Consider the following 21784-nt stretch of genomic DNA (forward strand, 5'->3'; position numbering starts at 1 on the left):
ATTTTTAATTTAAATCACGTGTGTAAATTAGTGGTAATGGTAATTTTTTATTTATCATGTTTTGCGTTTCTTTATTATTTTGTAGTACTACTATTTCTCGATTTATGTGTGTCATTCTTGCGCAGGAGCCATGCTAATCTTCTTTGTATCGTTCTAATTTTATCAGATGTCCCCGAAGGGACTTTGTAGTACTACTATTATTATTCTTTAGAACTATTTTTCATTGGTTTGTTCCTTTTATTACTAAATATCCAAAAGCAAACCCGAAATATCGGGTAATTGGATACCCAATACCCAAATCCACGGTACATACAAATATAAGTCATATTAACTACATATATCATTGTCAATTACATATATAATACAAACATGCTACAATCATATACAATCCATATTGGATACAAATACTAGTCATGCTAAATACATATACATTAAATGCTAATTACATTTGTAACACATACATAGATTATGTTAACCTCATGTAAAACTTGTGTTACTAACGTGCACACACATGTGAAAAGCAGACATATTCATCTACAATCCACATGTGAATATGTTAACCACTAACAAGTCGTGTTAACTACATATAAAATCTTCACCTACATATATAATACTTGGCAATTACATATATAATAACAATTATATGGAGTACAATCCATATAAATTACGAATACTGGTCATGTTAAATGTAGCAGTTAACAATTTATTTAACATCAGTAACATAGGTATTAACATATTTAGCAGTTAACAATTTAAGATAGTTAGAATAAATTTTGAAATAAGTTAAACTAATGGTATAAAATAAATTTTTTTTGGGTATAATACGGAGTAGCTATGAAGAAAATAAAAAAGACAACAAAAATAGCAAAAATACATGAAATATTGTCAATTTATAACAACCACAAAAACTAAGCAAAAGTCATAGTTACCTGTTTATCAATATCTTCTTTCTTTATCTTTTTTGCTGCAATTGATGGTCACTCTGTCGATTTCTTTGCATACTCTACATAAATAATAAATCATTCGCATCTAATACTCCCTCCGTTTTTTAAAAATAGCAACTATTTCCATTTTAGGCCGTTTCATAAAAATAGAAACTTCATAATCTTTCTATTTTGGACATAGACCCCCTCTCTCACTCCTCTCTCTTATTTTACTCATTTTCTATTCCAATTCTACTCACTTGCCTTACCAACTAGGCATAAAAACCGTGTCGTTTCAAATATTTATATTATTTTAATACGGAGGGAGTAGTTCTTAAAATTGTATATTGTAAAAATAATTAGGCTATAGTACTTGTATATTTAAAATTGTAAATTTCGAAGGAACCACATATATATACACTCAAAATCATGACAAAAATAAATTTGATGTAAACTAAAACAATAATAATATATTATTAACTTCCAACTTTATTATTCTAACAATATTAAAATTACAAATTATAGAATTGACTATATAAACTTAATTATCTAGTACTGTCAGCTAGTGACGGACTGGGATTTTTACGGCGGGGGACCAAAATTATTTTAGTTATACTATACATGCCATGTAGTATTATTTTTGTTTAGTTTATTAGTACTAGTATATAAAATACACAAATTTTTGGCAGGCAAGCTGATGAGTCCAAATTCATCAAACTATATATGCTCGTATATATCCAAATCAAAACAAATATTTGAAAATTTATTAAATTCATCATCGATAAAAGCAATTAGGCCCTTGGGCACATATTGTTTTGAATTAATCTTCAAATAAAAAAACGTACCGTAGAAAATGTGAAAAAGCTTAAGGCAAGATAACTTTCATTTCATTCCTTAGTTTGGCTCATACTTCTATGACTACAAGCCTCCTCATTATCCTAGCAGTTCCGGCACGTTGCTAGGTGATGCTCGGCCTCCTCGGAGCCTGAAAAACCTCGGGTGCGCAGATGCAAACATGGTTGAACGACGACGACGACGTGTATTTCCTTAGTTTTCTTATCATCATTTGATGATTGTTGGTTTTGGAAATGTTCCAAGGAGTAATGTTTTCATTGGGAGCTCTCTATTGCGCTATTCAATTACATGCAAAGTCTTCCTCGATATCAGACATGCCACACACTAATTTATAAATGTCAACAAGCAGTACGTTTCATTTTCAATTTTTTTAACTTGCTATTATTTAATAATACAAAACCATTTAGTTTACAAATTAAATATCGAATATATGGATTTTGCTCCATTTTTGTTACTTCATTTGAAAATTTTAAGGTCTTGTTTGTACATGAGATAAATTAAATATAATTGGTAAATATAATGTAATATGGTAACGTTAATTAGAAATCTTTTGTGCTAGACTGAAACTCAGAAACTCGTGGTTGAGAAAATTAGTGGCATTTTCTCACTCGGCTATTGAGATTTAAATGGCATCATTCAACACGCTTACACTACAACTTTACATACATGTGTATGGTATGAACTTAACAAAATTACAATATACTATATATATTCTTCTTTTGATTGGATTACATTTTTTTTTCCATTGTGTAATTTGACCGCAATCGTTTATCTTACTTGTATATTTATTACAGGGTGAAAGAAGTCATTACAATCATGGCAGTATTTCATCCTTGACTCAATTAAAAAGAAAAAAGATAATTGATCATGAAAAATGAATGTTGACTCAATCAAGGTCACTAAAGTTTTAACTTAACACGTTTTCATCTCTAGATACATAATGATGGAGTCAAACACAGTCTCTTTCTTACTGTCTTTATCAATTAATGTAAGTCTAACCATGACACAAACTCTGTATTGTTTGACTTAGGAATTAACTTTTCTTTCAATTCAAACATGGTAAAAATGCAACCAACGTACAAGAAATATTGAATATTAATAGTAATAAATATTTTGGACCATAATCCTTTTATGGTCCCAAATAATGGCCCAATTAACCAATGCAAGCTATCCAACGACAGACACCTAGGTAGCTCTTATTTATATGAAAATGAATGACATGTTAGACATCTATGATAACATTGTTCTTTTCTTTGTTTCGTACATTTATTTTAATTTTTAATATCTCAAAAATGTTATTGAGGTTGTCACTTTTACAATAAAATATCAAAGCTCTTTGTTTCCTTTCCTTTTAACTTCAAATAGGAGTAATAACTAAAATGAACTAGCGAGGCTTCCATTTTCACATACCTTATAGTATAAAAATATAGGTCACCCCGCACGCACGTATTATAGATTATTTATAATACTCAATTTAGTAATTTTGTAATCTGTAAAATTTAAGATTATTATTTGACTTCAATTGGAACTACTCCCTCCGTCCATGAAATATTGTCAAGTTTGACTCATCACGAATTTTAAGAAATGTGAAGAAAAATGAGTTGAAAAAGTTAGTGGCATGAGGTCCCATATTTATATATTACTTTTATAATAGAATGTGAGTGTAAAGAGCTAGTCAAAAGTGGAAACCATTTATCAAAAATAGAAAGAAAAAAAACGACAAAGTGGACAACTTTTCATCAACAGACCAAATTACAAAAAATGGAAAAAATGGACAATATTGCGATTCTAATACGCAAAGTGACATAAGAAAAATAAAGTCTAGAAATTTCTTTCGCATCTATTTCAGCTTCATAACGGTCCACTAGCAAAAGTATTTTACTGTAAATAAAAGGTTGACTCTATCAATTCTGAGCTATATTTCGACACAATTTTATGCTGAAATTTGAGTTAATTCACACATTTTAAGTACTAAAATGATTCAGGAAAACGGAAGAACAACAACTATTTTAGGTGAGACATTGTCAGGAGCCCTAAGTGGGGCGAGTTGAGATCTCAATAGATAAAGGCCTTAAAGAAGAGTGAACTCGACTATAGGAACGCGATGTCCTAGAGAAAGAAAGGTGATTAATGTTATCACCCTCCCTTCTCCCATACTACCGCCTATAAAAGGAGAACTAAATCGTGAAGAAAATGAAGTCCAAGTTCGGAAAACTTGTCTTGTGGCCTCACAAGAGCCACAAGAACAACTTGTTACCTACTTCCGTCCCATTTAAATATTAAATATGAAATGTTTAGTTCCTGGCAAGAGATTTTATATAATGTTGTTTTGTGAGTTATTGAAGAGAGAATCAAATAAGACAGGGGAAAAAATAGAGATGATATTATTTCTATATTATAAAATATTTAATTTTAAATTGGACAATCCATAAATAAAAGCTTTTCATTTTTAATGGGATAGAGTGAATATTTTTTTGAAAGTGTGTCATTGGTCACGTTGTCAAATGATTAGGATTTCGATTATATAATTTTTGTTTTCAATAATGCTTACTTTTAAAGTTTACATTATGTAATTTTAAGATTTTAATTAGTATGTCTAACTTTTAATGGTATTTATATTTAATTTAAATAAAGTATTTAGTAAGTATGTGAGAAATAAATAAATTTAAAGGTATGACCTATGTGTATAAAGGAATGAAGGGAGGGTTGTGAATGTTATTTCTTATGTTCATAATCTAGGACTTAATATACTACTCCATAGTTGAGCCAAACACCTTAGTAATTATAACTAAATTAAGCCAAACACATCTTCAAGTAATATCCCAGTGTAACTAACAAAAATAAGTTAATATCTACTTGATCTATTATAAACACTAATTATAAGATTCTAATACGTCAATCATTTGCTAGAAATTGAAGAATACCTTTTGGATTCTCAATTAATCAGAAGGTGTTGTCTTTGGATCATTCTGGAAAATAACATGGTCAAAATTTTAATGGAAAACTACATTTACTTGATAAAAGAATGAGTGAAATCAATTCTAGGGGTACAGATGCGCATGTGGGTGTGATCATTAAAGCCTCCTATTAGACCACACAACAAGTTCATGTATTGCTAAAGTTAGTATTTTAAATTATATTGAATGGGTCATGTATGATTAAAGGTTTCTAAGTGGTATACAAACCATCTATTACCACTAAATAATTTAATTTTACTTTTATTTTAATCAATAAACAATATTCCGTACCGAAAGTTTTGTTTAGTATTCGAAAAGTATTATTACCATTATAATGGTCCCGAGTCTTCTAAATCGTTCACTGATCACTCTTTGTGAATTAAATAATAATGCCCAATTACAAAAGCGCTTAAACATTGAAAAGTAAAAATGTCGCTTGAAGCAATTTACATGACACCCAAAAATAAATTTAATTTGACACAAAACGCATTTGTCGCTTTCAATCTTCATACATATAATTTGATGTAAAACTAAAGCTCGTGAGTTCGCTTAGCATGAACTCATAAAAACCTAATACTAATATTGTATTTTCGTTCTAATGTGTTGGATGGAATAGAATAAATTACTAAAATTATATCCCATCAAGATGATAGACCTAAACTTCAATTAAATTGGTATTTTTGCTCAAAAGTTCATCTTACAAAAGACCAATGCATTTATATAATAAAGTTATTATATTTCGAAATACAAGTATATATTGTTGCTTATTTTTTCGCTGTCTTTCAATAACCCAGTTTCATCAATTTCCCAAGATAGGATGTAATGTCAAAATCTTGTAGTCATTCACAATAAGTTTGTCCAGCTTGTGAATGTTAATCTTTCTTCTAAAATTTTCTTTAGAAAATTGTAATACTATTTATTACTCCATCTGTTCACCATTAGGAGTCTTATTTATAGACGGCGAGTTTTAAGAAATATTAAAACAAATGGGTAAAAAAAAAGGAATGGATCCCCTACTGTGCTACAAAACACTGCACAATATGTTGTGCATAATCCGCAAGATTTTGTGAACAAAACGCAGCCATCTCTTTCTCTCTCTTCTTTCAAAATTTTCATTCTTTGTTTTATACTTTTATACCTTCTCTTTCTTTCACTACCTTTAGTATTTACATTCATTTTTTGTTTTTATATACTATAAAATACTAAAAACTATTGTAAAATTTAAAATACGCAAGATTTTGTGAATAAAAAAAACATTAATCTCTTTCTCTCTCTTTTTTCAATATTTTCATTCTTTGTATTTGTATATACTAGGACTACAGCATATAATACTGAAAAATATTGTAAAATCTTAGAGTATTAATTACAGTAACCATGAAACAGAATATTAGCTCAAAATATGCAGTCGAATTATTTTATACGTCTGATGATTTGAAGAGTTAGTGTCATTTAAAATTCTTAATTTATTTCGTTTATTGTTAATTAGTCTATATATTTGATGATTTGAATATTTATCATTTTTAAATATTACTCCATATATCAAGAATGATAACTACAATTAATATTTTTAAATTTTACAATAGTTTTAATATAAAAAAGAATGAATGAAATACTAAAAGTAGTGAAAGAAAGAGAAGGTATAAAAGTATAAAACCAAAGAATGAAATTATTGAAAGAAGAGAGAGAAAGAGATGGCTGCGTTTTGTTCACAAAATCTTGCGTATTATGCACAACACAGGGGATCCATCCAAAAAAAAAAAGTTAGTGAAATAGGGGTCTTATTTGTATATATTAGTTTTAAATGAAATGTGAGTGAAATGTGTTAGTGGAAGGTGAGACCATATTACTATTTATAATAAAAAGAATCGGGGCTCCTATTCGCATACGGAGGGAGTACTAGTTTGTCATTAAGTCTAGAACCATAACTTGTTTTTTTTAATTTATATATTATTTTTAGTGAACGTAATAAACAATAAGAATAATAATAATAAAAGACAAAGCATGTGATAAAATAATCTCTTCTTTTTTGGAAATATGGATTTACAAATATAAAGCACCATAAAAACTGTTTTTCAGTATCGTACTCCCTCCGTCCACGATTAAGAGTCTCATTTCTAAATGACGCGGATTTTAAGAAATGTTAAGAAAAGTGAGTGGAAGAAAGTTAGTTCAATAGGGGTCCACTTGTATATATTAGTTTTAAATTATATGTGAGTGGAATGAGTGTGGAATGTGGGGTCACTTTACCATTTATGGTAATTATGAACCGGGACTCTTATTCATGGACAGGCCAAAATGGAAAAACGGGACTCTTATTCGTGGACGGAGGGAGTATATTCTAACATATGGATCTAGGGATGTCAATTAGGCTAACCCGTTCGGGTTTGGGCCAGCCCACTCGGGTCGCCGGGCTATTTGGGTGCGGGCCATTCGGGTTATGGATTTTTCGGGTCATAAATTTTCAATCCTAACCCTAACCCGTCGGGTTTTGGGCTAACCCATCGGGCTATTCGGGCTTAAAAGCTTTCGAAAATAATCTCTTGTATCAAAATTTTCTTCTATAAAATGATTTAAATTTTAGATACTTCTTTTCTTTTTAGTTTGGAATCATATAAAATCTTCAAATTTTATAGTTTTCTTCAATAAACTTGAAAAGAAGCTTTTCATCTCGATCAACTACAACATAAATTAAAGCTTGTTCATGTCATTATTATGACATTGTTCGTAACTAATTCTTTATGAAAATAAAAAGTCATATCTTACAAGACTCATTATTAAAATGATAATTATATTGAGATTTTGATAGGTTAGTTTTTAATTTTGTCTTGATTGGCTTTGGTGGTGGTAAGACACTATTGGTAGATGATGAGACGGTGCAATAATGAGTTGAGGTGGAACTTGAAAGCTGATATTTTGGGATCGAGTGGAAAAGTGTGGAATGAAAATTGAATAAAACTAATAATTGTGTAGAATGAATATTGAGAATTCAAAAATACAAATATTTTATAATTAAAACCCGCAACCCGTTCGGGCCAACCCGTTTAACCTACCAACCCATTTGGGCTAGCCCATTTTGTATTCGGGTAATTAAATTACAGCCTTAACCCGCTCATTTTACCGGGCTATTCGGGCCGGCCCACGAGTTTCGGGTTGAATTGACATCCCTATATGAATCTGGTATTGGGGGACGGTGCCTCCAGTGATGGTAGATCGACTAACAAGAGATCCAATGATGATGACCCAATGATTCGGGAGATTTTGAAAGGTAAATTGACAACGAAATGTTACCACATGATTTGTATCGGAGCCTCTCGTTGTTGCGCACCCTACAAGTCGTGGGCATAGTCACCCTAAATCAGCTAGTAAATTCGCACAAGTACATTGATATCTCGATCTTAGACATTGTTCTAGTAAATTGGCTGAATCCTTTTCGATTCAAATTATTTAGTAGTTGTCGGCCACGCAACATATGACAGCTTTAAATTCTAAAACTGTTGATGGATGCCATTTGGATTTTTGTTTAGTTGAGTTTATCTTTTGTGTTTATCATAGTTGTTTGGGTCTTCTACTCCGACTTGGACATTTTGTGAAACCTGTCTTCTATGCTGGAAGAGATTGGCGGATAACGCTAGGATGTATTATGCCCATTTACTTTTATTATTTTGGAAACACCAATTGTGTTTTTTTAGTACTGGTACTTTTGGATATAACGTTCATTTTATATTTTTGTTGATTAAGTTTCATTGTTTCTTTTTTGAAATGTTACTCTGTTACACATTATTTCTATGGCTCTGAACGTTTCTTGTATCACATCGAAAAGGAATCAATATTCTTATAGGACAAAATGAATACAAGACACTACAAAACATCCCTACTCTTTTTTATAAAATCGCATTGGTCTAAGACTCTAGAAGGCCACTGCCCCACTGTCACTAGGTTAATCGTCTTCATCTCTGATTTAATTGAAGATAGATCACAAAATAAAATCTGCATGATTAATCTTCTTTTAAAATGAGTTATTGTTCTTGTACATAGAACGTATGTTGGTAAAAGTTATTGTTCTCATGTTTAAAAATTATTTTATCAAAAGTAACAATTGTTACCAATAAAATTTATTTACCAGTGATTGTTTGTCCTTATTAATAACTGATTATTATTCTTAATAAAAATCACTATTTAGTTCAAGACAACAAAATCATAACCACATAACAAGTCTGATCATGCCCACCGTGCACGAGCACGGATAGGAGTGCGGCTCTTGATTAAAGTTAGCATAAAGAATTTCTTCTAATTTTATTTTTGGACCCCTTTTATTAAGTACTATACTGTATTTTTATATCCCACTTTCACTTTAGTTTCATTCTCATCATTAATCCCACGCCATACACATCCTAACTTTTTCATCATTTAGCCGCTCCGCCCCCTTTCTTTTTTAAAACAAATAACATGGACTGCTTTCCAAAAATTACCCCTAAACTTATCATTTATAACAATCAAAACCGTAAGTAAATGTACCATTCTCCTCTTCAGAGCTCTAGGCCCATTTTCGTCATTTCACATTATTATTTAATATCGAGTAAAATAATAATGCACGCTTAACTTTTGAGTATTGTGTAGTGTGTGTGTGTGTGCGTGTTTTCGTGAGCTGTTTCGTCCTTCCCTTCACCTCTCTGTGTGTATAACTGTGTATAGTATACACATGCAGGAAAGCGTTTCCCTATATATCATGCACACAGTAACGCACGCACTCAGTGTGTTGTCGCGTGTTGATCTCTACTCACGCCTCTGCGCATTTCTCTGATATTTTTTGAATTGCGGTGCCTCCTTTTTTGACATTTTGTAAAATTAGAGTGATTTTTGGAGGGGGAATGCTGGTGCTGGAGGCATTGATCGAGTTCCTACTCCCGTCATGGCCGGAGGTGCAAGTCTCTGTCGCTGCGGCGGCGCTGGTGCTGGCGGCCTTCTGGTTCTTAACCGTCACCGCTGCTCCGGATGAGCGGACTCTCGTCACGAATGTGAATGACGACAGAGAAGAGGTGATCTAATCACTAAATTTGGATTCTATTTTTTGGCTATGCTCTTCGGTGTTATAGCCAGTCTGTAGCGGTGTTTAATGGACCGTATTGACTGAGGCAACTCTGTAATTAGACGTCTATTTGCAAATTGTTTTGATCCTTCAGCTCTGCGTTATTTTTCCTTTTTACCAGCTAGTTTCCGTGGTTTTATTGACTTGATTTACGTTATCATGAGATTAGAAGAGCTACTATTACCTGTGTAATCAAAATCTAGGTTCAACAAAACATTGCTTCTGGTTGTTTTCTAAGTAGAGATTGGGCACCGATTATTTGCAGAAAGTGTGATTTATTGGAATTGATGATACTTATGGCATTTATAAGCCAGATTAAGAAAGACTGTTATTCTGACTGGATTATGCAATCCTCTCCTTATTTCATTAAGTAACTCTATTATGAGAACTAAACTGTGTGAATTTTGTGCATTCGATCATCATTTCTCATTATCATTTTCCTGCCAAAATTAACTAGCTTTGATGTTTGCTTATTTTTCATTACACAGTAGATTTATAAATTCACTCCCTCCCTCTCCCAAATAAAAAGGAATTCACTGGTATTGAAGTTGACGAGATATGATATTTCGTGAAGATTACATGTAACGGATTTGAACTGATCAGTATGCTGTTTAAATTGAAGCATTCATTCTGTCGATATACTCAGGGTTCTACATTTGTGCTCATTCAGACTATTTACCTATAACCTTGATTTGTACATTTTGACACCTTGTAGCTTCTTCTTGCATTTTCTATTCTGACAGTTATATGGTAATTTTCTCAGCTGCCTCTCTATGCAGTATAACATTTACTTATTCACTATCAGTTTCCTGGTATTTCATTTTCTTGACACAAATAGGTGGATCAGTATAAAAGAGATCTTCAGAGAAGTTTAGTGTATTTAGTTAAGGTAATCTTTTTTACTCTAAGCATCTTTTGATCTCACTAGTTCCTATGCATGCTGAACCGCTTTTTTATAAAATTGAAATTCTAACAATTACTTCATTTTCTTTGAACTCTTTCCTCATGATAGTAAGTGTTTATTTCAGGTGGAGCTCTTAGCAGCTAAGAATCTTACTGGGGTGAACCTGAATGGCACATCAGATCCTTATGCAATTATCTCTTGTGGTGCAGAAAAGCGCTTAAGGTGATTGATCTCTCTGGCCTCTCTAAAGCATTCCTGGGCAAGATTTGGGATAGGCATGCCACGTTCCTCTTGTAATTTCTTGTCTATATTTCTACTTGACATATCTGAATGGGAAAAAGAGCTATGATATCATATTTAATTTTTCTCTGACATATTATGTTTCTACATTTCCAGTATATTATGTATATTTGGAATTTGCTGTGCTTGGTAGAAGAATGCAATGAGGGGGAAGCTCTTTCTTATTTTGTTTTCAACACTCAAGTGTAGATATCTTTTTATTTCATTTATGATTCGATTCTGCTATATATTATGAGATTGCATTTCTTTTTGGATTAATAATTGACTAAAACAATGTTATGGTTATATTCACATTTTGATATATCATTAAAGACTCATAAGGTGTGTCAATTCATTTTCACTTGACTCCAGTTTTCTTTTGAATTGAATATCCATCTCATGGTGCTGTCTTTTATTAATTTTGGAGATGTCTAACTCATCTCAATTGAATTTGGCAGCAAGTTCTTCATTTTTTTAGATTTAGTTTAGTGATGAACTCTAGTTATTTGGAAGGTCATGTGTTACATTTTACATGTCACAGTATTGGAATCTGTCATTTGATATTGTGAGACTATGCTTTCCTTATTATATTTCACATATGAAAGACCTTACATGATTTATGTTTCTGTTGTTCATCCCTGTATGAGATTATAAGACGATTTTTTTGGGGTTCTTGCAGTTCTATGGTATCTGGCTCAAGAAATCCTGTATGGAGGGAGGGGTTCAATTTTGTGGTCGATGAGCTTCCTGTTGAGGTAGGTTTTTTTTTTTCATTTACTCATTTGCAAATGTTTTATGCTCATTTCTAAACGAAGAAATAAAACTGGAAGCTGAATAATGTTTTATGCGGTGTTAGCTCAATTACGTGTGTGCATTCAATATCAATAAAGCCAGTTCCTTTCTGTTACTCTTTCTTGAATTATACTAAATTGTACTGCAGATTAAAGTAACAGTTTATGGTTGGGATGTAATTCGAAGAAGTACAGTTCTTGGTTCTGTGAATATTTCTGTAGAACAAGAAGGTCAAACTGGTGCAATGTGGTATACATTGGATACTGCATCAGGGCAGGTTATAAATAGTTTATGTAACCTACTTTCAGATTTATAATACTCTGTTTCTCTTTTGTGTATGTCCTTTTTCCTATTCTCCGGAGTCAATAAACTAGTAATTCTTGGATGTTTTAGGTATGTCTTCACGTTAAAACTGTCCAACTTCAGATGGACCCTTCCAGGTAGGTTTCTTTTGGGGCTGCCAATCATATCTCTTCCCTGGCACTTCTTTTGTATTTTAATGGTAGCAACTTTTGCTCATCTTATGCACATCCTTACTTTTTTTTTAAATGTATCAGTTGTACAGTTAGAAGGATTCATTAATTGACATACATACAGATCAAGTCATAGTTTTTCAATCTTCATTTTCTTTTTGTTTATCTTGGATCCACAATAAACATAGACAAATATGTAGGGAGTTTGAGAAAAAGGCATTCATAGAAGAAACAGCAATTAGTTGGAGAGAAAGTGAACAAGGCATTGCAGGGATAAAGAGAGTAGGAGTAATGTTGCAGATGTCAACTTCAAAGAGGTCAGCACCTGATGGAACAAACACGTCAAGGTAGTCATTTTGGCTTCTCTTAAACTATGTACCACCATATAAAATATGTATAAATTGTTTTTAAGGAAAATTTCATGTGTTCATTAAATAGTTATGCCGAAGAGCATTGGGGGGATTCTAGTAGTATATTCGAAGCTTATAAATCTTTTCCCCCGTCTACTGCGAAATATACAGCATATATATTGTTTCCTTTACTCACGGAGATGACTATGTTAAGGGTATTAAATGGTTTATGTTAGCTTGAGTTCACAAGATTGGCTTTATGTTTCTAATGTTCTGTTATTATTTGGCTTCTATGTAGATTAACACTTGAATATCATTTATAAGCATTATGACACATCACTTGATGGGATAAATATATGTTCTTCTCAGTTCTGAGAATCTTTCTTTTGTGAAGCAATATTTTGTTGTTGTGAGATGCTCCCTGCCTTTTAAGTTACTAAAAGAATATTTTGTTCATCCTAAAATTATGCAGTATGTATTTGGAATGCTGGAAAAGGTTATACATGCAATTTCACCATTCTGTTATAAATGAATATGAATTCTTTTCTGGCATTTATGGATGATCCTAGCTTTTTGTACCTTTTGAGTGAAAATTCGGTAAACAATTTTCGATCTGAAATACTTGACCTTGAGATAGATATATTCCTCGTACTCATACATGCTTGGAGAAACATTTTCTGGCATGTTGACCTATTATGATACTCCATGATGTCACAATAATTTTTGGCCTATCAGAATGAGATAGTACAGTCAGTTCACTCATTGTTGGTGATAGATGCTAATTCAAACAAATACCATACTAAATCTTTTGTAAACTGAATGTTTACTTTACTCTGTTTTAGGGGTTTGAATGGCTGTGCAGATGCTAATATTCAAAGAAAGGGTTTGAATAAAGAACTTATGGTTCCTTATAAAAAACATGGCCCACTACAAACAATATTTAGTCTCCTCCCAGATGAGGTATATCTAATAGTTATATTTGAGCATGCGTAGTTATTGGACTCCATTTCCAGATTCTCCTTCCTTATCTTTTGTATTTTTACTGTTATACCTTGTATTTAATTAGTATAGTAACTTAGTATTGTTTTTGCAAATGATTCTTCAGGTGGTTGTACATAGCTATTCATGCTCTCTTGAGATATCATTCTTGTATCATGGACGAATGTATGTATCAGCAAGACATATCTGCTTCCACTCTAATGTTTTCTCGAAGCAAATAAAGGTTACTTTCTCCTAATCTTTGCTTCTACGTTGCCTATTTACAATTAAAAGATCAGATCTCTTGATGAGGCATTAGCTTCAAATTCTTCTATAAAATGTAATTAGCCTGATGAAGACCTTTTACAGTTAGGTATCTTATTCAATATAGGCATCCTCTAGCTTAAGTTGTATCCTACTGAGTGTATGTATCATCAACCAACTACCTCATTGCATGATTATTGTGCTAGATCTTTTACAGCACAAATCAAACTCCAAACTTATAGAAAATTTCTAACATATGCCAGGGTAGTTACCATTTTCATCAATGTATCTGTATGTATATTTGAATCTCAATCCTGATGCCCATGTCATATGCTAATACCTTCCAATTAAAATAGATAGCTACTAATTTATTTGTGTAGCCTATTTTGATTTCCATCTAAAATTTAGTGGAAAATTTTGTTTGCTGCCTTTATTCTTATGCTTGCGTTTCCTCTTTGGCAGGTAATTATACCTTTTGGAGACATAAAAGAGGTACAGTACTTCTTCCTGTACTGCTTTACTATTTTTCTGTGCTGGTAGCCTTTAACCGGAATTTTGAAAGGACTGAAAACAACCGATTTCTTTCATGTCACAGATAAGAAAGAGCCAGCATGCACTTATCAATCCTTCAATCACATTAATTCTTCGAGAGGGTACTGGAGGCCATGGTCTGCCTCCTTTAGGAAATGTGGACGGTCAGTACATAGTTTCTTATTCTTCTCATATGCCTTGCATGGCTACAAAGGGACAAAGTTAATGTACCTGCTTGAACGTGACAATTAAATCAGTGAAACATCTATGAACTAAACAGATATCGTACATATAAGTAAAGCTTATCTAGTTAATATTTGTATCTGAAAGTTACATGTAGGTCACATTATCCTTCTCCATATATATTCTCGTCAAGCAAGGATGCAGATGCCTAATGATAGTGAAGTTTCTCGCTCAGTTGTCTTCAGACACTGAGTTGCTTTTAACGTTAAATTCCAAACTCTGACTATATTGAATTGCCTAAAATTAAATGAAAACAAACCATGGTTTCTTTGTCCAGGAAAATCTGTATTTATTCTTATCTTGGACCAAGGAAGATCTTCAGATCTTGTATTAAGTGGCAGTATGTGGAAATAACATCTCATGTCATTCAATGTTGCTATTTCCTGCAAGAAGCAACAATTGGCTTCGCTCTTGATTATTATTTTTACTCAAGCTGGTTCATCTTGCTGTAACTGTTAATTGTGTTTTCATTATTTGACCTTCTGAAGTGGAACTCCGAAACTGTCTCTGAATTAATCCAGCTAGGTTGTTGAATCTATATGTATGCGACCTTGTTTACATTTGATTTTGTTGTCCAAGCAGATACTTTGACTTATGCCACAATAGCTGTCTTGATATAGTTAACATATAATATTTCTACTTCAGGCATAATCAGATACAAATTTGCATCTTTCTGGAATAGGAATACTGCATTGAAAGCTATACAACACATAGCGAAGAACTATGATGCCATGTTAGAAGCTGAAACCAAGGTTTGACCCTCAACCTCAATCTATTCTTAAGCCTGATTTGACCATTTCATCCAGAATAATGACTTGATCCTGTCATATACTCTCACTGAACTTGATTAGACGACATATTAAACTAGTTACATGGTCGTATGTCTCAGGTAAAGAGTCATTATTAGGCACGCGTTCATCTAAATTAGTAAAAAGAAAATTAACCAAAAAATACATTATTCAGAATCTTGATACTAAAACATTTGGATCCGCTACCTTGATTGTAATGGAAATTATTAAGTCTAGATTATCAAGTCTCCCTCTATATTGATTAATTATTTAGTTCATAATAATATCTTCACACATTTCACTTGAGAGAAATTCCGGATCACTCGAGAAAACTCCTCGATGTTTAGTCTATAAGGAACTGCTAACTGTGATAGGATCTTTCTAGCATACCTGGAATCTATTCACTTGATACTGGTCTGGAATTTGTTGGTGCTTTCTGTACAAGAAGAATTATACTACCAGGACTAATGGATGTTGAATCACTGTTAGTTAGTTAGTTAGTAAAGCATTAACTGTTCTTGCCTGCTCATTTATCTTAGTAATTTTTCAACATATTTGTCTATTTATTTCAAAAAGGAGAGGCAACAGCGAGAATTACTTGCTGAAATAAATGAGGAACCAGCATTGCTTGGTTCCGTAAAGGAGAAGAAGCAGTCAGCACTGAAAACCTGTAACTGTGGTGTTAAAGGCAGTGAAAGAGAATCAAAGACTTCTGAAGACATTGTCACCAAGCCTAAAATCTTTCAACCATTCATCAAAGAGGAAGTTCTTACTAGTATATACAATGTAAGTATCAGCTGTCCTATTATCTTCAGTTCAACAAGATATTTAACATCATGATTTATTGTAGGATGTTTTTCCATGCACAGTGGAGCAGTTTTTCAAATTTGTTTTAGATGATGATTCAACTTTCACAAGTGAGTACCACACTGCCCGCAAGGATTCTAATTTGAAAGTAAGTCGCAAAATAGTCACAGAAATTATGGAGTATTTCATATCAACTCATCCAAAAGTAAAGAACTTGAGTCGGTGATCTTCATATTAATACAGAATAGTATTGTATAATGAATGAACATAACCTCTCTCTATAAATATTAAATGTCTCAAGTTTCCTCTATATAACATCAGGTGAGTCCGTGGCATGCCTCTGATGAACACAATGGTCAAGTCAGAGAAGTGAAATATAGGCAAATATGTAACTTTCCGTTATGTCCTCCAGACATACCAGTAACAGAGCTGCAACATGTTGTTCTATCTGCAGATAAGAAAACAATGGTAAAAGATAACTTCTCCTCTTTCATATCCTGTCTCTTTTGGCATTATTATGATGATATTTTTTTACGTACTTGATTTTCCCTTAGGTGTTTGAGACCATACAACAGACAGAAGGTGTCCCTTTTGCTTCATATTTCGAGGTACGCAGATTCGTTTAGGCTCTGTTTCTAAGGATTTAAGAACTTTTAGCAACTTAAATTGGACAAAGATAAAAATTATTGTGCAACTTGTTTCTATGTGATGTTTGGTGTCATTTGTGGTTTCGAAAACTTAATCTGGAATTTCTCTAAATTAGTTATGAAATTAGTAGTAATCAGCTGAAGATGGTGCAAATTCTCTGGAGTTTGCAGAAAGATATGCGGTGTCAAAACTTATGCTTTAGAATTAAACTACGGCGTCTTCTTTTTATTTCGTTCCTTATTCTTATGTTTTAGTGCACTTGTATGTCAATCAGGGCCACTGCCGGTGGTCAGTAGAGGCAAACTCTGAGTCCTTGTGCACCATCGATATCAGATTTGGTAAGTTTCTTTTCGTGTTATGAATTCAAAAGTTCATATCATAATGTAAACTGCTCTTTTTCCAGCTAAACAATGTAATCAAATTCCTGAATCCACTGATTCCCATGCTTCGCAATCACAATTCACTTCTGCATGTTCATTTCAAACTGTAAAATCACTATGTTGGCCTTTTGGGCATAAACTCAAGTTAAAATGAAACTGTGAATCTATTGAAGCTTTGATAACATCCTCAGGTGCATTTTTCAAGAAATGGTGTCTGCTGCAATCTAAAATCAAGACAGCTGCTGTGGATGACGTATGTATTCCCTTCTCACTTCCACCCACTCTCTTCTTGTTATTAACACTACATGTAAACAAAGTTGCAATAAAAAAACAAATGACTGGATAAAATTGATCCACCTATGCAGAATAAGAAAGTGTACAAGATAATGTTAGAGGCTGCTCATGCGCACATCAAGCCGAGGATCACCAATAGCAACAACACTAGCAACACATGTTCTTCTTCCTCTGTCATCCAAGAATGTAACTAGATCTGATGTCGTCGTGCTTCTGATTCCTCAAGCCGATTTCGAGCCTCAAAATATTGTTCCTGTAAATTTTAGTATGATGCATCTTGTAAAGTGCACGTGCTGATGCAACACAGAATAATGTTAGTAATTCACATTTGGAAATTAGATTACGGTGCCGGAGTTTGTCAAATGTGATGACATTAGCCGGCCTCAATCTTGGCCTTATCATAGACTCCTAATACTTTACGTTTCATTGAAATCCGTTGATATATTGTGGAGTTCTACAATTAAAGAAACATAGAAAAATTATTGAAATAATATTATAAAATTTTATATCATTAATAGTTATGGATGTGTGGTAAAGGTGTTATGATGTTTTGTTGCCAATGAAGAGTGTTATTAATAGCAGTTACCATGGCACTACTATTTCTATCACTAAAGGTTAGGAGGTATTGGAAAGAGGTCACTGCATTTTACATTTGACTATCTATGGCTTTTCATTTTTTCCTTTTCTTTTTCTAATTTAATTTGCTTCCTCCTTCCAGAATTCATATTTTGCTCTTTAGTGTGATTCATCTAGAAAATTTAATCAACTTCCATCTCTGACAAGGTAGACGTCATTCTCCATTAATAATATTTCGACAACTTTTTCTCTCTATCTTTCTCTCATCTATTAAAGTGTGATTGTGATCATCTGTTGGAGTTCTAGAATGTAGATGTGTAGAGCATTGTTGTGATTGTCTTGTCGATTGCTTTGGTTTGATTGTGATGGAATCAGATGGAAAAAAATCTTTGAGTCAAGCTTAGAAGGGTTATTGCGTGATTGCTGTGTGTTGAATGTTACTTTGCTCAAGGACGAGTAAGAGTTCAAGTTTTGAGGTATTTGATGCGAATCAAATATGCGATTCTTCCCCCTCATCTTTCATATGCTGTATCACATTTATAGGCTCATCGAGGTGCATTTTCCATGTTTTGAAAACATTAAGTACTTAAAAATAAACTACAAAGATGGAAACATAACTATCTTCCGACAGCTACAACAGTACTACTTTTAAAGTCTACATTAAGAAAAAGACAGGGAAAAGTCACAGCTGAACTGCAGATATGCATACAGCAGAATAACTCTTCTCCGAGACAAAAAATATCAAGCGAAGATTGCAGATTCAACCAGAACTTGAAGCTGCCGCCTCAACACGTTCTGTTTCAAATTCTTTGGCTGAATTTTGTGAGAAATCGGGAGCTTTGGGAATGAGACCAAGCAGCTTAAACATGGTCTGATCAGCGTCATAGTCATTGTTTGGAGTTGTCAAGAGCTTCTCTCCCGTGAAGATGGAATTCGCACCAGCAAGAAAGCAAAGCGCTTGCTCAGGCATCGAGAAACGAACTCTCCCAGCTGAGAGCCTCACCATCGCCTTAGGCATCACAATGCGTGCTGTTGCAATCATCCTTATCATCTCCCATATTTCAACTGGCTGAATTATGCAATATCACCAGTCAATCAATTTGTCGTATCAGCAAACACAGACTCAAGAGTGTTAGACTATATTTACACCTAATTTCATTATATATAAACCCTACCATACCAGTGAAATTTTGTACGTATAAGAAACTATAGCAGCTTCACTGCGCAAGACCCATTTCTAAGGACTCGTCTAGTCTATAAACTGATAGTATGCATTGACGACTCAGTGGCTAATTATAGGATTACCTTTTGATCTTCCAGGGGTGTGCCTTGTACAGCAATGAGTGCATTAATGGGAACACTCTCAGGGTGTGCTGGGAGAGTTGCCAATGTATGTAATAAGCCAACTCTGTCCTCCTCGGCTTCACCAAGCCCTATTATTCCACCTGGAACAGAAAATTGGAGGCAAAATTTAGCTTATGTCAAATTGACATTTTGTCATTGTAGCATGTGATCCATTCAAACTACATGTGACATAGCCGAGATGTATTTGCGTGAATAAAGTATGCAAATCACCTGAACAAACATTGATACCCGCATCACGGACATACTCAAGGGTCTGTAACCGTTCATCATAGCTTCTGGTGGTTATAATATTTGGGTAGTATTCTCTTGAGGTGTCAAGATTATGGTTGTAAGCTGTAAGTCCTGCCTCCTTCAGTGCTAAAGCTTGCTGCTTCTCCAGCATCCCCAGAGTGCAGCAAACCTCCATCCCCATACCCCTAATCAAGGAAAAACATTTCTAGTAATTCAGATACTAAAAATGGAGAATGAATAAGTTCAGCAATCAACAAGTTGGAATAGGAAGAACCCAGAACAAGCAAGAACAAACAAATTAACCATCTGTGTATAGTTAACATTGTGTTGAAAGTGAAATGACCATAGGAACAGTTTACAGGACTCTTTTCACCAGCATGAGGAAAAATATCGGCACCCTATACATGCGTATCCAAATGATATGCATGCATATGTGGCAATGAAAGATTCAACATAACTTGGATGAGCAATTTTTAACTTTACTTAGTTTGGCATATATTGGGGTTTGGGACATCTTCTAATAAACACCTTTATTGAATTAAGTATACATTCTGAAGAAGCATCCCCAGGCAATTCCAACTAATTATGGAGATCATGTTGCTTCTGAATCTTAATATAGCATACTAAATTATTGTGGGATAGTACAGTTCAAATTTTGCACAGAGCACATATGCCAGGTGTCTTTGTCTTGGCTACAGTTAGATGGTTACGGATTTGTAAATATATGAGTCAATAAATATAACTAACAAGGTCTGTCATCATACCATACATATGAATATATCATTAGTTACTACAAAACTACTTTCATCACTTGTAATATGTGTGGCATAGATTCATAGTCCGTTACCTTATTTCTTTAACATACTCAAGGATTTGGTTGAAATTAGTTTTCCTTCCTACAGTGTCTCGCCATGCTGCACCCATACAAAACCGAGTGCTACCAGCCTCTTTTGCCTGTTCCATAACAAAGCGAAGAAATGCTTTATAAACTTGAAGCACATGCATATCACAGGAAGTGAATAATCATATTAAAGAGCAAATTAACAGTTCACTGTTGTTGTTGATACCACAGAACACCGATTGGGCTATATATACAGAAACCTCAAACCATCCCCAAAACATTTCCAAACGCGTGTTGCTATATTTCATAGAGAGCACATACATAGTAATATAAGATTCCCTATGTAAACCTTGATGCTTCTCTTACTCTTATAGTTATTAGGCTAGAGCACATCCATGAAATTGAAGCAATTAAGAATAGCTATCTTAGTACACCTTTTCAGCAGCCTCCAAGACTGCGTCTTTATTCATAAGCTTGTGAGGTTTGAGGCCGGTGTTGTATCTGGAGGACTGCGGGCAATAAGAACAATCTTCGCTGCATCCGCCAGTCTTGATTGATAGAAGGGTGCACTGCTGCACTTCCCTGAAATTGTGAGCGTGTCTATGAACTTGAGCCTGCAAGCCAATTGGAGAAATTAAATCTCAATTAACCTAGCTAGCAGTGGAGGAAGGATGATGGCAAATGCAATAACATACAGCATGGAATAGGAGATCGAGAACAGGGGAATCGTAGATGGATTTAATTTCTTCTCTCTTCCAGTCGTTCCTCCACCCATTCTTAATGCACCTCTCCGCTTCCACCGCCGCCGCGGAAGATGAGAAATTTGCGGCCGCCTGAAAATGGGCGAATGGGCGTCGAATGGATCTCGTTATCCACATCATTTAGAGGGAGGAGTGGAGAATGTGGGGTTGTGTGGCTTCTCTCCTCTTTCTCTTTCTCTTTCTCTTTTCCTTTCTCCTTCTCCTTGAGAAGTCCGCTGGTTGGTTTGAGAGTGTTAAAAATGTTCAGCTTCAACACTGTGTCTGTCTGCACATTTTCTTAAATCAATTTTTCGCCAACTACTTTTCACCTTCTTACCAGATTTTTGTTTTACTTAATTAAAGCTATTGCTATTTCAACATCACCATTATTTCAAAGATAGGGTTCACTCGGGTCAATCCCAATGGAGTAATTGAACATGTTTTTAATTAACAAACTTCTTTTTCATTATTTCACTACG

General features: G+C 33.7%; 2 protein-coding genes and 1 non-coding gene across 3 annotated transcripts; 1 reads left to right on the forward strand and 2 right to left on the reverse strand.

Moving 5' to 3' along the window:
* Positions 1 to 79: 79 nt before the first annotated feature.
* Positions 80 to 182, reverse strand: LOC125185730 (U6 spliceosomal RNA). Its single transcript, XR_007170232.1, has one exon. It is a non-coding gene; the product is annotated as a U6 spliceosomal RNA (small nuclear RNA).
* Positions 183 to 9353: 9171 nt separating this feature from the next.
* LOC125218098 (BAG-associated GRAM protein 1-like) lies at positions 9354 to 18067 on the forward strand. The gene is made up of 19 exons (XM_048119692.2): positions 9354 to 9771; positions 10660 to 10710; positions 10850 to 10947; positions 11684 to 11759; positions 11945 to 12073; positions 12190 to 12236; positions 12470 to 12616; positions 13462 to 13579; positions 13725 to 13841; positions 14324 to 14353; positions 14457 to 14556; positions 15281 to 15387; positions 16000 to 16209; positions 16274 to 16378; positions 16552 to 16698; positions 16785 to 16838; positions 17153 to 17216; positions 17450 to 17511; positions 17624 to 18067. The coding sequence occupies exons 1-19, from the start codon at positions 9604 to 9606 to the stop codon at positions 17744 to 17746; spliced, it is 1953 nt and encodes a 650-aa protein (XP_047975649.1). The 5' UTR covers positions 9354 to 9603; the 3' UTR covers positions 17747 to 18067.
* A 578-nt stretch (positions 18068 to 18645) lies between these two features.
* Positions 18646 to 21619, reverse strand: LOC125222647 (biotin synthase, mitochondrial-like). The gene is made up of 6 exons (XM_048125372.2): positions 21261 to 21619; positions 21000 to 21179; positions 20572 to 20678; positions 19704 to 19909; positions 19434 to 19573; positions 18646 to 19197 (listed from the first exon to the last, which is right to left on the reverse strand). Exons 1-6 carry the CDS (start codon positions 21444 to 21446, stop codon positions 18889 to 18891), a joined length of 1128 nt encoding a protein of 375 aa, XP_047981329.1. The 5' UTR covers positions 21447 to 21619; the 3' UTR covers positions 18646 to 18888.
* Positions 21620 to 21784: the final 165 nt, after the last annotated feature.

Source organism: Salvia hispanica, chromosome 1, assembly GCF_029641045.1.
Source record: "Salvia hispanica isolate PSC_SH4W2 chromosome 1, Shi_PSC_v1, whole genome shotgun sequence".
NCBI lineage: Eukaryota > Viridiplantae > Streptophyta > Magnoliopsida > Lamiales > Lamiaceae > Salvia > Salvia hispanica.

Excerpts from the sequence above, each read along its gene's own strand:
- LOC125222647 (XM_048125372.2), bottom strand. The coding sequence starts at position 21,446 with ATGATGTGGATAACGAGATCCATTCGACGCCCATTCGCCCATTTTCAG. Across the intron at positions 20,679-20,999 it reads TCTTGGAGGCTGCTGAAAAG|GCAAAAGAGGCTGGTAGCAC; the intron begins GTGTACTAAGAT and ends GTTATGGAACAG. Across the intron at positions 19,910-20,571 it reads GAGTATGTTAAAGAAATAAG|GGGTATGGGGATGGAGGTTT; the intron begins GTAACGGACTAT and ends TTCCTTGATTAG.
- LOC125218098 (XM_048119692.2), top strand. The coding sequence starts at position 9,604 with ATGCTGGTGCTGGAGGCATTGATCGAGTTCCTACTCCCGTCATGGCCG. Across the intron at positions 14,557-15,280 it reads TCCTTTAGGAAATGTGGACG|GCATAATCAGATACAAATTT; the intron begins GTCAGTACATAG and ends TTTCTACTTCAG. Across the intron at positions 15,388-15,999 it reads TGTTAGAAGCTGAAACCAAG|GAGAGGCAACAGCGAGAATT; the intron begins GTTTGACCCTCA and ends TATTTCAAAAAG.